Source organism: Trichosurus vulpecula, chromosome 6 (assembly GCF_011100635.1).
Source record: "Trichosurus vulpecula isolate mTriVul1 chromosome 6, mTriVul1.pri, whole genome shotgun sequence".
Lineage (NCBI taxonomy): Eukaryota > Metazoa > Chordata > Mammalia > Diprotodontia > Phalangeridae > Trichosurus > Trichosurus vulpecula.
The window spans coordinates 213,906,142-213,919,922 of NC_050578.1; the positions used below are offsets into that span (position 1 = coordinate 213,906,142).

Genomic DNA, 13,781 nt, shown 5'->3' on the forward strand with positions numbered 1-13,781 from the left:
CACGCCTATATGACCTCTGAAATTGGCTATTTTAACAGTCTCCTAATTGGTCTCCCTGCTTCCTGTCTTTCTCCTCTCTATTCCTCCTTCCCACAGTTATCAGAATAGTCTTCCTAAGGTTCAAGTTTGACCATGCCACTCCCCTACTAAAATACCTTCAGTGACTCCCCAAAGCCTCTGGGATAAAATCCAAACTTCTTAGGCTGGCATTTAAGCCCTCTACAATCTGGCTTCCACCTACTTTTCCAGTCTTATTTCATACCAGTCCCCATGACAAATTCTGCCTTCCAGCCAAACTGGCCTATTAGCTGTTTGCTGAACCTAACACTCCCAACTCCTGCATTCAGTCAGGGAGACTCCCATGCCTGGAATATATATATGTATGTATATATGTACACATACACACACACACATACATACACATATATGTTCCTTCCTTATCCCTGACTCTGAGTTTGTCTTTCGTCAAAGTTCAGGTCAGGCGCCACTTTCCCCCTAAAAAACTTCTCTCACCCTTTCCCATCACCCCAACATAATGAAAGCATCTGGAGGACAGGGACTTTCATTTGTGTCTTCACATCCCCAGGCAGCCCCAACCACACTTCTTTGCCTATAGATGAGCACTTAATGTTTGCTAAATTGAATCTGAGAAAGAATACTGAAACTTGGGGAGAGGTTAGAAGGCTTCATGGAGGAGGCAGCACTTGAACTGAACCCTGAAAGAAAACAAGGGTTCTGAAAGAAGGAGGGCATTTCAGACAGCAGGGATGACCAAGGTAAATGCAGAGATGGATTGAGGAGTTGGGGAACACTATACAATCAGTTCAGTTTGGTTGGCGTTCCCTGAAGTTCCTGAAGAGGAATTAATACAAAATAAGGCTGGAAGGACAGGTTGGAGGCAGGCAAGAGAATGCTTTACTGCCAGCCTTCAGTGTATGCCCCAGCAGGTTCTGAAGCTGGGGAATAATAATGATGATAAACATTTATAGATCACTTACTATGTGCTAAATGCTTTACATTTTATGCTCACCTCAACCCTGAGGTAAGTGCTAATTACTGTCCCCATTTTCCAGATGAGGAACCTGAGGCAGACAGTGACTAAGTGAATTGACCAGTTTCACACAGCTACAAAATGTCTGAGGCTGGATTTGAATTCAGTTCTTCCCGACTCCAGGCTCTAAAGATCATGCTCAGGTTTGTTCCTCCTTGGCAGCTGAGCGGTGAGCTGGACAAACTGCGGCCAAATCTTGTCAATTACCCTCTAGATCGGAACATCTCTCCCGTCCCCAAATCCCTCCCTCTCAAGAAGATCCTCATTCTCAGGAGCTCCATCCTACCTCAGGCATGCATCATCATTGTTTCGACAGATCATAAATCAGTCCCTGCATTTACAATGTTTCCCCACCATGTAACACTATCTCTTAATTAGTTGTAGTTGTAACACTGCTTTCAGCATGACAAGCCCTCGTTCAGAGAAACCTTAAAAGCTTCTCCCACCCTATCAAAGCCTCTCTAAAATGAGGGCTCAATCTTCATTTCTAAATTTATCCCCATTAATCCTTTGCCCCTGGTAGGAAGACCAATCAACTCAACACCCCTATTCCCAACATGCCTTATTTTAGCCTCCATGCTTCACATCTTCATATAATGCTTATTATCATTCTCGTTACTTAAAATCTTCATGTTTTCTTGCCTCTCTCATTAAGACTATAAGCACCTACAGGGCAAGGACTATGTTTTTGACCTCTCTGTAGAAAGTGCCTGGCACAATTCTGAATATATAGTATGTAAAGAAGAAACATTTCATGACATCCTCTAAGATAGAGAAGTCCTCAGAGACTAGCAATCCAATTACTGTCACAATGAATTAATATAATTCTCAATTATAGCATCCTCATATATTGTCACTCAGCCTTCGCTTGAATATAGTCAGCTTAAGTTTGTTTGAAAATAACTTAAGTAAAAACTGATAAGTCACGTGGTGACTCAGACTAGAAATTAAGCCATCATCCTTTTCAATGATATTAGCATTGTGGACAAAAACAACAATGACAAAAAAAAAACCAAAAACCACCTCAAAAAAACCCCCAAACTCAAAATAAGAGTTGGCTTCTGTCCTCAAGGAGCTTCCAATCTAGTTGAAGAGACAAAGCGAAAAACAAAACAAAACCACAAGACAACACTGACATTTCAAAGCAAATTGCTTAATGGTATGTTTATTAAATTAGTGGATGACATAAGCTGGGAAGGAATGCTTATATATTAGATCATAGAATCAAGAGCCAAAGAGATATCAATAGAGTGGAGCAACAAGATGAAACTAAAATAATGATATTTGATAGGTATAAATGCAAAGTCTTACCCTTCGGTTTAAAACAAAATTGTAGAGGATGTCCCAAGAGTCTTTGTGCGGTTTTAAGTTTTAGAAGCTGTGTTGTTGTTCATTTGTTTTTCAATCACGTCCAGCTTTTTGTGACCCCTTTTGGGGTTTTTCTTAGCAAAGATACTGGAGTGGTTTGCCATTTCCTTCTTCAGCTAGGCAAACAGGGTGAAGTGACTTGCCCAGGGTCACACAGCTAGTAAGTATCTGAGGCCAGGTTTAAACTCAGGAAAATCTCTATCCACGGGGGCAACTAGCTGCTTCTGCCACCTAACTGTCCCATTAGTAGCTCAAAACTGCACAAAGACTTTTGGGACACCCTGTACAAGAAAAGAATGGACATATCACTAAAATACATTTTGTGTGAAAAAGCTTCACCAGATGTAAAAAAGAATACATGAACAAAAGTATAGTCTATGAAACAGGGAAGGCAGTAGTCCTACTGCACTCAGGGCAAGTCAGAGGATCTTGCAAAATATTACCATGCTAATCACTTGGACGTCATGAGAAGATACAAGTTGCACCACATGGGTTAGTATGTTGTGGGGCTGAAAGTTCAATTTGTAGGTGCTTAATTGGAGTCAATACAGAGTAATGGCAAACCTAAGACTAGAATTCAAAAATTAACCATAGGTGTTTCTTGACTCAGTTTTCATATTTTAAAACAGGCACAAAATCATTCATTTCTAACATGCCTCAGAGAGAGCTAATAGCATAGGGATATGTGTATATATAAAGCACTTGGAGCTCAGAAGAAAAAAATATCCACTAAATTAAAGCAAGACAGTTCCTAATAGACCAATGGTATATGATGTTTTTTCTCATAATGAAGGCTTCCAAGTTGTTCTGCCACTTGCCTTCTTCACCAACAGTCTCCAACTCAACCTCTGTCATTATGCCCCCACTACAAACTAGACTATGTAAAAGACTTGAGATCAAATATACTTCCCACACTCAAAGCCACTTGTTAGATTTAAGAGTCTAACTGATCATTCTTCTTGGCATTCAGATAGCACCTTTACAATTCTCAGTTTCTTTGTTCTTGCTACATCTTGCCATTTCCTCCACAGTTTACTTGCTCCCCTAAAATTCATTAGCAAGAGAATATGAGATCTAATTTTCCACCTGGTTATTCTAATCACATTTACTCCTTGCTCCTTCTCTTTTCCTCATCATTTAGAATCATGCAACTACTTTTTTTCTTGAAAAATGTACGATGTCCTCCAAGTCCTAATAATTACTAAGGTACTAAAGCCTCATCCCCAAACTAGCTCACTATATCAGACCTGCAATTTTATAGGTGAGGGGCACTCCCTCTCCATCCACCACAGCCCTTCTATGCCTTAGTAGGTAGTTGCTTGAGGCTCAAAGGGATTAGATGACCTACCCTCTACCATACGTACAGCTAGTGACTGCAGAAGGATTGAACATAGGTCTTCCAGATTTTTGTATATCACTCTAACATCTTTTATTTTGGTAAATGTTCAAATCTAATTGGTTTATATGACAACCACATGAAATGTTTATGCAGATGATTTGGACTCCCAAATAATAGGGATTTAAAAAAAATACTTCCCCACTAAACTTAGGTCATGCCATTAGAACCCTAAAATACCTGATACTTCGATCTTGGAGGGGGGAGAAATTGAGGCTTATATGGGAATTATATTTTTTCTCCATACGATATAAAATTGTGCCAAAAATCATATATATGAAATGAATCAGAAGAAGCTATAGTTATTCTTATAAAACTTCCATTTCCTATGTAATTATAAAACTTAATTTGCATGATTTTGTAAAAATATGCAGAGACATGAGAAATTTAGGTATTTTCTGGTCACTATTAAAAGAACATTTGTATAGAGCTTCATTAACGATTAAAAAGATACACCTTACTTTACTGTCACTTTATGAGACATGAAGATTCAAAGTATCTACAGGGTCAATAAAAAATTAAGATCAAAAGGGAATAAACATTGATTTTAGTGTTGTCAAAAGATGAGGACATCAAATTTTAAAAAATCACAGAATCACCACATTTTATTGGTGGGAGGAACCTTAGTGAATATCACATCTAATGGCTCTCCAACTTTTTCTGCTCACAAAACAGTATTATTTTTTGCTTTGAGGAATCAGGCATACTACTAGAAAATTACAAATGTAAATTCTATACAATTCCTGGCACACCTAGCCAAAACTACTTTGCCATGGTGCACTCTTGAGCAACTATGGACCTAATCTAACATCCTGCACTTATAAACCTATTTAGACAGAGTAAAATCAGATTTTTAAACAGATACAATGGTGTCTTTATAAAAACACACCCGATTAGTATGCTCCAATATGAAGGATCTGAAAAGTGAGACGGCTGTCCCTTCTCACTTGATCAAAATCAATTCAACCATGAATGGTATGGGTAGGAAGAGTGCTGACTCTTCTCACAAAGACTGGCACAAAAAGCACTGTACAAATTACATCTCCTGCCTTTCCCAGTTCACTCTTTCCTTCACTATCTCCAACCTCCTTAAGCTTACCTTATGGAAGACAAACACCTATTTCCACAAAGCATCCCTTTGTGCCACTGGGGAAAAAACAGAACACTGGACTGGTCAGAAAATGAATCTGACTCCTTGTGGATTATTTTTTAATTTTATCTGTCAAATAATTTTATTATAAATTGATAGTTGCTACTGTCTTTTTCTTCGGATTACTCTCTGATCAAGATTCCTTATAAGATTAACTTATTTCAGTATTCATAATCTAGCATCAACATGCCTTTCGAGACTGATTTTACACTATTCCCCCGACACATTGAACATTCCAGCCAAAGATGAGGAAGGGAATAAGTATTTATATAGGGCCTATTATGTGTCAGTGCTAAGTGCTTTACAAATATCTCATTTGATCCTCACAACCATGGGAGGCAGGTGCTGTTCTCATTTCCATTTTACAGTTGAGGAAGCAGGAAAATTGAGAGATTGAGTGACTTGCCTAAGGTCACCATTTAGGAAGTGTCTGACCCTGGAGTTGAACTCAGGTCTTCCTGACTCTAGGCCCTATCCTCTACCCACTGAATAACCCGGCTGCCTATTTTTGCTGTCCCTGGTACAAAATACTCCATCTCCCTTCAAGGCTTTCTCACACGTCTCACCATTCGTAAATCATTTTCCTGTCTCTTGGAATCCATAGCTCCCTTCAAGGCTTGCCTCCAGCTCACGTCCTATAAAAGGACTCCCCGGATTCCCAAAGCTTTTAGTGCTCTCCCCTCCTCAAAATGCTTTTGTATGTACTTCTCTGTATACACACTGTTCCTATCCTGTAGAATAAAAACTTAAGGATGGCGACCATATTACTTTTTTAGCACCACAATGTATTAAGTACTTAATAAATCATTGCTGAATTAACTAGGAAACTGAGGCCCAACGACATGAAGTGACTTGCCCAAGACGGATTCTCTTTAAGCTGTCGGGGCCCTGCCTCAGAAGCATTACACAGCTAGTAAACTGCAGAGCCAGGTCTCAAACACCAAGGAACTTGGTGTTCCTTCTGCAATACCACATTAATCTCCTTAAATCAATCATTAAATACCTGTGTCAAAATTTCTGTGCCAAAAATTATGATTTTAATCTCCTTAACTCAATCATTAAATACCTGTGTCAAAATTTCTGTGCCAAAAAGTATGATTATAAGTTATTAACAATTTTAACTCATGAACTTGAATATTAACACCACACAAATTCAGTCTTGCAGATATTCACTTTTACCAAAGGCAAATTCCCACCACATGATGTTATCACAAAGTAATATTTAATACATTATATACATCTCCACTATTTGGTTGCTGTTTCCTTTGCTTAGCTTAGGGAACCTCTCTAACCTGTTACTGGGGAGGGGACAGGAAAGAGAGCATGAAGACAGCAAAATACAATTCAAACCTTCCACAACCACAACTTCCAGCCTTCTTTAGATTTCTTCTGCACATCTTATGATCTTATGTAGCTGAGAAGCTATAGCCCAGATAGAAATTTCATCCTAAGCATTTTATTGATCTTCACATCAAGCCTCATAGAAACATCTGTTTTTGCAACTCCATTCTATTCTTTGCACTACATCCTGTTCTTTACTTTGCCATCATCAAAGGACCACTATTTCCAAACCAGAGCTCCATAGAGCACCTCCTGATTCTCTGCTTTGACTGTGCATCAGTCTTAAAAGTATTCTAAGAAATGCTAATTCAGAAATGAAATAATCCATCAACAAACATCCATTAAGTGTTTACCACATGCCATGCACTATCAGCTAAGTGTCAAGGAGAAAGAAAGGAATCACACATGATACACACAAAGAATTTGGTAAAAAAAAATAAACAAAAAAAATTGGGGAAATTCAATTTATCATGATGGCAAGTTTCTTTAAACAAACAAAAATAAGTTTGCACCTGGCAAGCCTACTTTACATGGGATTACAATCCTCTCTATTAGCTGTTAGTCACTATTTAATCAAAGAATGTTGAATAGATCTTTGAACCAAATGAGACATTTTGGATTATTAAGTAACAAATACCTATCCATGTGCCTCCTCTTGGGAAAGCTAATTTCCTTTCTGCTTACAAACCATTAAATTATGCCATGAAAAAAGAGTTAGGGAAGTTTATCCTGCATGGCAATTTCTTTATTCAGTAGCTCAAGTGTAGACAGTGCTGCCATGTCAAAATATAAGAAAAGCTGATTCCAACTCCATTCATTGTCAGCAAACAAAAACAGCCACTGAGAATCAAGAATTTAGTGTTCTTCCTCCCTTTCATAACCCTTCCTAGCTTATTTCAAATCTGTCACTAGGTAAAGTCAACGCACAACCTTTTCTTTTTCTATGATAATCACCTATGATAATTTGGACTAAAAGAGACACTAATCTTCCACACTTGCATCAATTCACCTACAGTTTGTGGAACACAGATGTGGTTCTATTTCTCATCTATCTCCTTAGTAGATACTCAAATGCATGTTATTTATTAGAACCTCATGCATGTGCTATCCTTCCAGTACTGACATTATGCAAATAATCCTCTGACTGATTTCCAGTAGGGTAGACAGAGTGACTCTAAGTCATAAACACTCTCATTCAGCAGTGCTTGCGGACTAGCTTAATGGCTCACCAGGATTAGGGAGTGCAGCCTGTTCTTCTGGAAGGGAACAAAGCTGTGGCCTGCCAGGAACTGAATCCATTACTTCTGCTGATTGGTAATTCAGAGCTGCAAGAGACCTTAGAGCATAGCTAGTCCAAATCTTTCATTTTACAGATGAGGAAACTGAGGTCCCAGTGAAAGAGATTGCTCAAGGTCACACAGGTAGGAAGTGGCAAGGTGAGGATTTAGACCTAGATTTGATGACTCTAGATCTTGTGTACTTTTCTCTTTGCTATGCTAATTTTCAAACCAAAGAGCCACTTAAATATATTTCTAATAATCTCATGACCTTGAAATATTAGCCAGTTGGATCCAAAACGTCTCAGACACTGCACTCTACTTATTAATGATCAAAAATCTGTTGTGTGTGGTGCAAATACATTAAGAAATATATTTGTTTCCTGTTATTAAGAGAAGTCAAGGTTAGTGATGATGGTACGTGAAGTGATTTATACAAGGTCAAGAAGCTGTTCATTGAATGAAGAGCGTCACACAACTTTAAAATGTGTTCCAGGGGTCTTGGATTCAAAGGAGAACCATTCTCTGTGTTACCCTGGGAGAATCATTTCCCTCCAGGCTTGAATTTCCCCATCTGTAAAATGAAGGGGGTGGACAAGATGGTCTTTAAAGTTTTTTCCAACTTCAGAACTATTTCATTCAACAAATACTTACTGAAGGTTCACTAGTATAAGGCACCCCTTAGGTACTGCATATACAAAGACTGAAACAAAAATAGTCCCTGCCCTTAAGTAGATGACATACTATGGGAAGAAAGTGGATACAATATGTACAAGTTAGCAAATACAGAGTATACACAAAGCAACGAAAAATAATTTCAAGACATAGAAGGCATTAACAAATGAGCAAAGTCCTCATGTCAGTGGTGGTACCCAAGTCCTGATTTAGAGGAAATTGGGTATTCTAAGAGGCAGGTAAGGGAAAAAAAATGTGCATTCCGGATATGGGGGACTACCAGTACAAAGGCACTAAAATGGGAGATGCCATGCACAAAGAATCTCAAGCAGTCACAGAAATATTTAAATTTAAGTATCTATATTATAAGATACTTTATGGGTCTGGTGATGGCCAGCATAATACAGAGAAGCTTATCACCAGAATGTCTGCATGGTGATGAATTTTTGGTCACAAAGACTTTCTACTAAGTCACAGAGGGGTTGCTATCAAAAGAGATGACACCCACACAGATGAAATCGGATGTCAGTGAAGTATGATCCTTTGTGCTTGTGCCTTATCAAATCCTAAAAAACTGCAATATGAGAATAGGAACTGTGCCTTATCTACAATTTTTACCTCCTCCAGGGCAGAGAATAGCCCTACACACGATCCCCAATAGATGTTTCCTAAAGGAATGAATGATTTAAACAATGCTTCAACTCAAGGAGAATCAGTGATCTTATGAGTGACAAGGAGCATATTGTACAAAATCATGAAATCTGTGAAAGATGTCCCTCCCTCCCCCCTTTTAGGATTCCTTTTCCATTAGTTTACCCTAAGAACTCAGCTAGAACTCATCACCTTGTCATGTGATATTTACTTGGAAACAGCTGGGGCTCTAAACACAATCTCATCAGAACGATCTTTCCTTTACTTTCCAAGTGACTTCCTTCCCCACCTCCCACAAATCCTTCTCAGCCAGTTGTGGTGTAACCTAAAAAGTCCTACATTTGAAGTCAGAACATCTGGTGAAAATTCCTTGGTTTAATTACTGTATAACCTTGGGTCTCTTCCCTTCTCCAAACCTCAGTTCTCTCATTCGTAAAATGAGGGAGTTGGACGACCTCTAAGGCCCCTTCTAGCTTTAAACCCTATGATTTATTCTCCCTCGAGACTGGGTGAGGCAGACAAGTACGGTGAGTGGAAAGCACGCTAAATTGGGAGTCAAAGGACCTAGATTCAAATCCCTGCCTTGTAATTTAATACTTGTGTATAATATATATCTCCATTTCCTAATTCGTAAAACTGGAGTCAGACTGGATGACCTCTAAGGTTCCTTCCAAGATCGAAGCAAGAGCATGTATGTCCTGGGTTCGAATCATGTCTCTCATAGGATGATTTCCCCTCCCCTCCCCGGACCTCAGTTTCCTTGTCTGTCAGATGGAAGGGATTGGGGTGAATGACCTCCAAGATGCGCTCCAACTCTACATCTACGATCCTACACGTCTCTGGTCTGTATTAGCCCTCCAAAGACTCTGAATCCGGTGACTCTCGATCCTCGGCCCCGTACCCCGCACCCTACAAGGACCCCTGGGTCATTATTTCATGTAAAAGGTTGTAAAAAGACAGGACATCCAGGAGGCAGGTGAGGGACTGTCCAGGCTCACTTCTTCCCCTGGTGCCCCTCACCCCATTAACCCTTCCCAGACCAGCTGGGGGCGGGGAAGCCCCAGCCGCCCCCCCACCCCCACCCCCCGCACTGGCTGGGCGGTCACCCCCACCTCACACCCCCTCCTCCCGCCAGGGCGCCATCCTCCCCGCCCCGAGGCCGCGCTCGTCGCCCCCGCCCCAGCCCTGGCCGCCGGGGGCGTGGACAGACCCCGCGCCCTCCGCTCCAGTGGGGGAGGCGAGTCCCCACCCGCCACGGGCGGCCGGGTGGTGTGGCCCCTGGCCAGCCAGTCTCCCTCCCGCAGAGGGGCGGCAGGGCCTCCTTTTCCCCCGGGGCGGGCCCCTGGGCACCCACCTTGAGGGTCGGATACTCTTGCACCTTCAGGGTCATGGAAAGCTGAGCAGCTGATTCCTGCACCGCCATTTTGGATTGGCCAAAACATTACAGACCTAAGGGAGCCACCTCCGGGGCGCGGTGCATGGCGGGTAACAGACAGCTCTCTTTTCCCTCCCACCTCGCCTCCACCCATTACCGGGAGGGAGCAGGAGTTTTAGCCAATCGCTTCCGCCCAACCGCCTGTGGTGGCGGAAGAACGCACAGCTCTGGGCAGGGCTGCGTGAAAGGACGTCAGGATGGCCCAATCAGTTCCTTCCTTTTATGGCGCTCTTCCAATCATAGGAAAGTGTAGGCTTTGAAGACGTTTTTTACTGGACCGAAAAGAAGGGAGGAAGGCGTGTTTCATTTTTGAGACGCCCGGGGTACGGTGACGATTCCCACTTGTCCCGGGGTCGCCCAGGGGCCAATCAGGGACCTAGTTTCCTCCTGACTCTGACGTGATAGGTGGGGTCTGCCAGCCAGACTTGATTGACGTTGCCAGTTCCCATATATTTAATGGTTAGGGGCTGGGGCCAATGACAAATCTCATTCTGAACGTGGAGACCCTGGCGAAAGATGCTTCTAGCTCCAAGAACGTGTGTGTAATATTGCTTGGGCTACTGAAGACGCCCTACTCCGAGCCTTGGATGGTCATGGAGGCCAATCAGGGAAGCCCCTATCCTATGCAGGACCACTTTTCGGGATGGGAAACCAGGAACTCCCGGAATGTACTGGCAGGCTCTAGGCCCAATAGGGAGAGAAAGCTCTCCTTGATTGACAGCGGCCTCGGCAAACCAAACGGGTGGGCTATGGCGGAGGCGGGAGCTAGAGGATAGGGGTGGGTAGGGAGAGGGGGCGTGTCCGGAGGGGGTGGGGAGTTTGAGGAGTTTTGCGGTGTTCGGGGAGATAGTAAGTTGCTTGGGTGGGGGGAGGGGCGAAGGGGGTGTGGAAGCTGGGGGGGCGGTTGTCGAGGAGGGGAGTGAATTGAACAAACGGGAGCCTGCGACGCTGGTGGTGGGAACAGGGTTAACCCTGCCGAGACCCCCTCCTCAGAACCCAGTGAGTCCCCCCTCCATTGCCCCTACCCTTCCCCTCCTCTGTGCCTCCCACGCAGGGTGAGGGCAGCCGCTGAGGGGGACCTGCAGGGCAGCCAGGACCCAGGAAGGGAGGCGGGTCTGGGTTCTGGGCGCAAGAAGGTGGGAGGACACGGGGGGTGGGCAGGGCCCCGAGTCCCGGCTCCGGAGTGGGCGGCCGGGACCTCCAAGATGTTCCTAACGTTCTAACCGCCTCAACCGCTGCTCGGCCCCGCCCCCAGCCCCCCCCCCCGTTCGATCCCGCCCCGCGCGCTCCAGTTTTCTCTCCCCCACCCCCACTCCCCCCGTGCGCGCTCTGGTTCCGGCGGAGCGAGCTGCCCTTCGGCTCGCTCCGCCTGGAGAAGGAAGAGGAGGAGGAGGAGGAGGGGGCGGAGGGATCTCGGGATGGAGGCGGTCCGGGCCCTTCAGGAATGTCCTCACGCGCTCTCGGGGCGGGCCCGAGAACTCTCCCAAAACTTCGGGGGGCCAAGTGGCTTCCTTCTCTGCACACATCAGCCCCTCCCTATTTTAATAAGAATGTGTCTCCGCCTCTCTCCGCCCCGGGAACCAGCCGAAAACCGGCGGGCCCCCTACTGCCCCTGCTCTCGGCCCGGGCTCTGGGGGCTCTGGCTCTCCCTCCCGCCCGGCGCCAGCGCCGTTGCTCCCGCTGCGGCCCCCGGGGGCGCAGCCGGTGCGGGACGGGCCTCGGGAAGAGTGAGACCCCCCAGCATCCAGAGGTGCCTCAGCCCCCATCGAGGACTTGACCCCGGGCCAGGGGTGAGACGCTGGCTGACCCGGCTGCAGAGGCTTCCTTTCCTCTTCGGATTGAATGACATGGGGCGGGGGCGACTGTGCAATTAACCCCCCAACTTGCTTGCGTCTTGGAGGTGGCGGCCACCTAGTGTTGTCACTCTCAGTGTATTTCTTGATTCTCTTCGCCAAAATTCCTACTTATTCCCTCTGAACTCCCGCCCTCCCTATGTCTGTCAAAGAACTGCTGTAAACTCGAAGCTTCAGAAACCTTATCTGATCGAAACTTCGTACCTACAGCGCTTCAGTAAATGTACCCCCTTTATTTGGTGGAAACTATAAACGGTACTCCTTTTGGCCTTATAGTCCTAGATGAGTGATTATTAGAAATCTGACCTGACTAGGGAGATTTTTCTGGTTCCCAACAGTTAGGTTTCTGTCACTTCAGAGACAGGATTTATTCAGTACATGAATTATTATCCATGTGAACTGAAGGCAAGCCTCATCTTCCTGGCACTTTGTTTATATTTGGCGCTAAGGATTTAATTGGGAAGGATGCAATTTTTGGTGTTATGCGGTGAATAATAATTGTAATATTCCCCCACCCCCATAAGGCAATATACACACAGTATAGGGCACAAAGTTAATTTACTTTTAAACTAGAAGACTTGGTGGGAGAATGAGTAGCCAAAGTTTAAGGGGTTTACTTAATGGAACAGATGGCTGTGGCACTGGCATGTCAGAGAAAACAGCATGCATTCTTAGTTTAACACAAGAGGGAGCATGTCTAATCTTTAACCTTTAAGTATTGCAACTTCAGAGAGGCAGCTTTAATTGCTGAATGTCAACTGATTTACCCTTCTTGGTAGCATGTATAAATATTTATATAGTCTGTGCATTGTAAGCATGTCATCGGTTTAAGGTTACAATTGTTGGCTTAGAATGATTTCATGGAAAGCTTCTTAGCTTGAGTTTCTCATCTGAGGTTAGGAAGTCTGATTTCCTATTAAAACTAAGAGAAAAAGATTGAGCATTTAAAATTCATTTATACATATTTGTTTAATGGTTGGTTTTCAAAATCTATCTTTTGAGTAGTTGGAATCCAATGTTAGCTGGTAAATTATTTTCTTTAACTTAGTGGTATGTTGTTAAGCTACTATTACGTTGAAAATTAATTGGATATAAAATAAAAACAAGCTTTAAGATGCCTTGAATTTCAACTGATTTGTCACTTTTTATGAAAATGATCTTAAGTGTCATTGGGACCTTCAACTATTTCTTTAAAATTTGAGGAAATACACATCTCATACATTGTCTGTTTTTAAAAAAATGTCTTCGTATACTGAACAGAAGTTACAGGTAGCATTACAGTTATAGCATCTAGTGGGGTGGAAAGTGATCTCAAACACATTAACAGAAACTTTTCTTCATTTAGAAAAACACATTCTATAACTAAGTGATAGATTACATATATTCTGAATATTTTTTAATTTTTTTATTAAGAATTAGAGCTTAAATTAAAAGGTAGCTAGACCTCATTTTGATGGTGAAGTGACAACTTGCTTTATATCACACTAAGGCTAATCACCACATTGTAACTAAGACATTGAATAGTTAGCACTGGTCTTTTACTTCTGTGAACTTTGTACAGGAGAGACCATATATCTTAAAATT

The 13,781-nt window shown here is 43.0% G+C and overlaps 2 protein-coding genes across 3 annotated transcripts in view; one reads left to right on the forward strand and one right to left on the reverse strand.

Moving 5' to 3' along the window:
• Positions 1 to 10,513, reverse strand: part of MAEA (macrophage erythroblast attacher, E3 ubiquitin ligase) — a 130,358-nt gene extending 119,845 nt beyond the window's left edge. Inside the window, exon 1 of one of the 2 annotated variants that reach the window (XM_036762345.1) lies at positions 10,264 to 10,513. In XM_036762345.1, coding sequence (XP_036618240.1) covers positions 10,264 to 10,332 — 69 coding nt within the window. In that variant the 5' untranslated portion in view covers positions 10,333 to 10,513. The remainder of the gene's footprint in view (positions 1 to 10,263) is intronic. The other variant, XM_036762344.1, reaches the window with a different exon arrangement.
• Positions 10,514 to 11,275: 762 nt separating this feature from the next.
• The window catches only part of CTBP1 (C-terminal binding protein 1), a 452,412-nt gene continuing 449,906 nt past the window's right edge, over positions 11,276 to 13,781 (forward strand). Inside the window, exon 1 of the mRNA XM_036762346.1 lies at positions 11,276 to 11,343. The gene's annotated coding sequence lies outside the window, so the exon portion shown is untranslated. The remainder of the gene's footprint in view (positions 11,344 to 13,781) is intronic.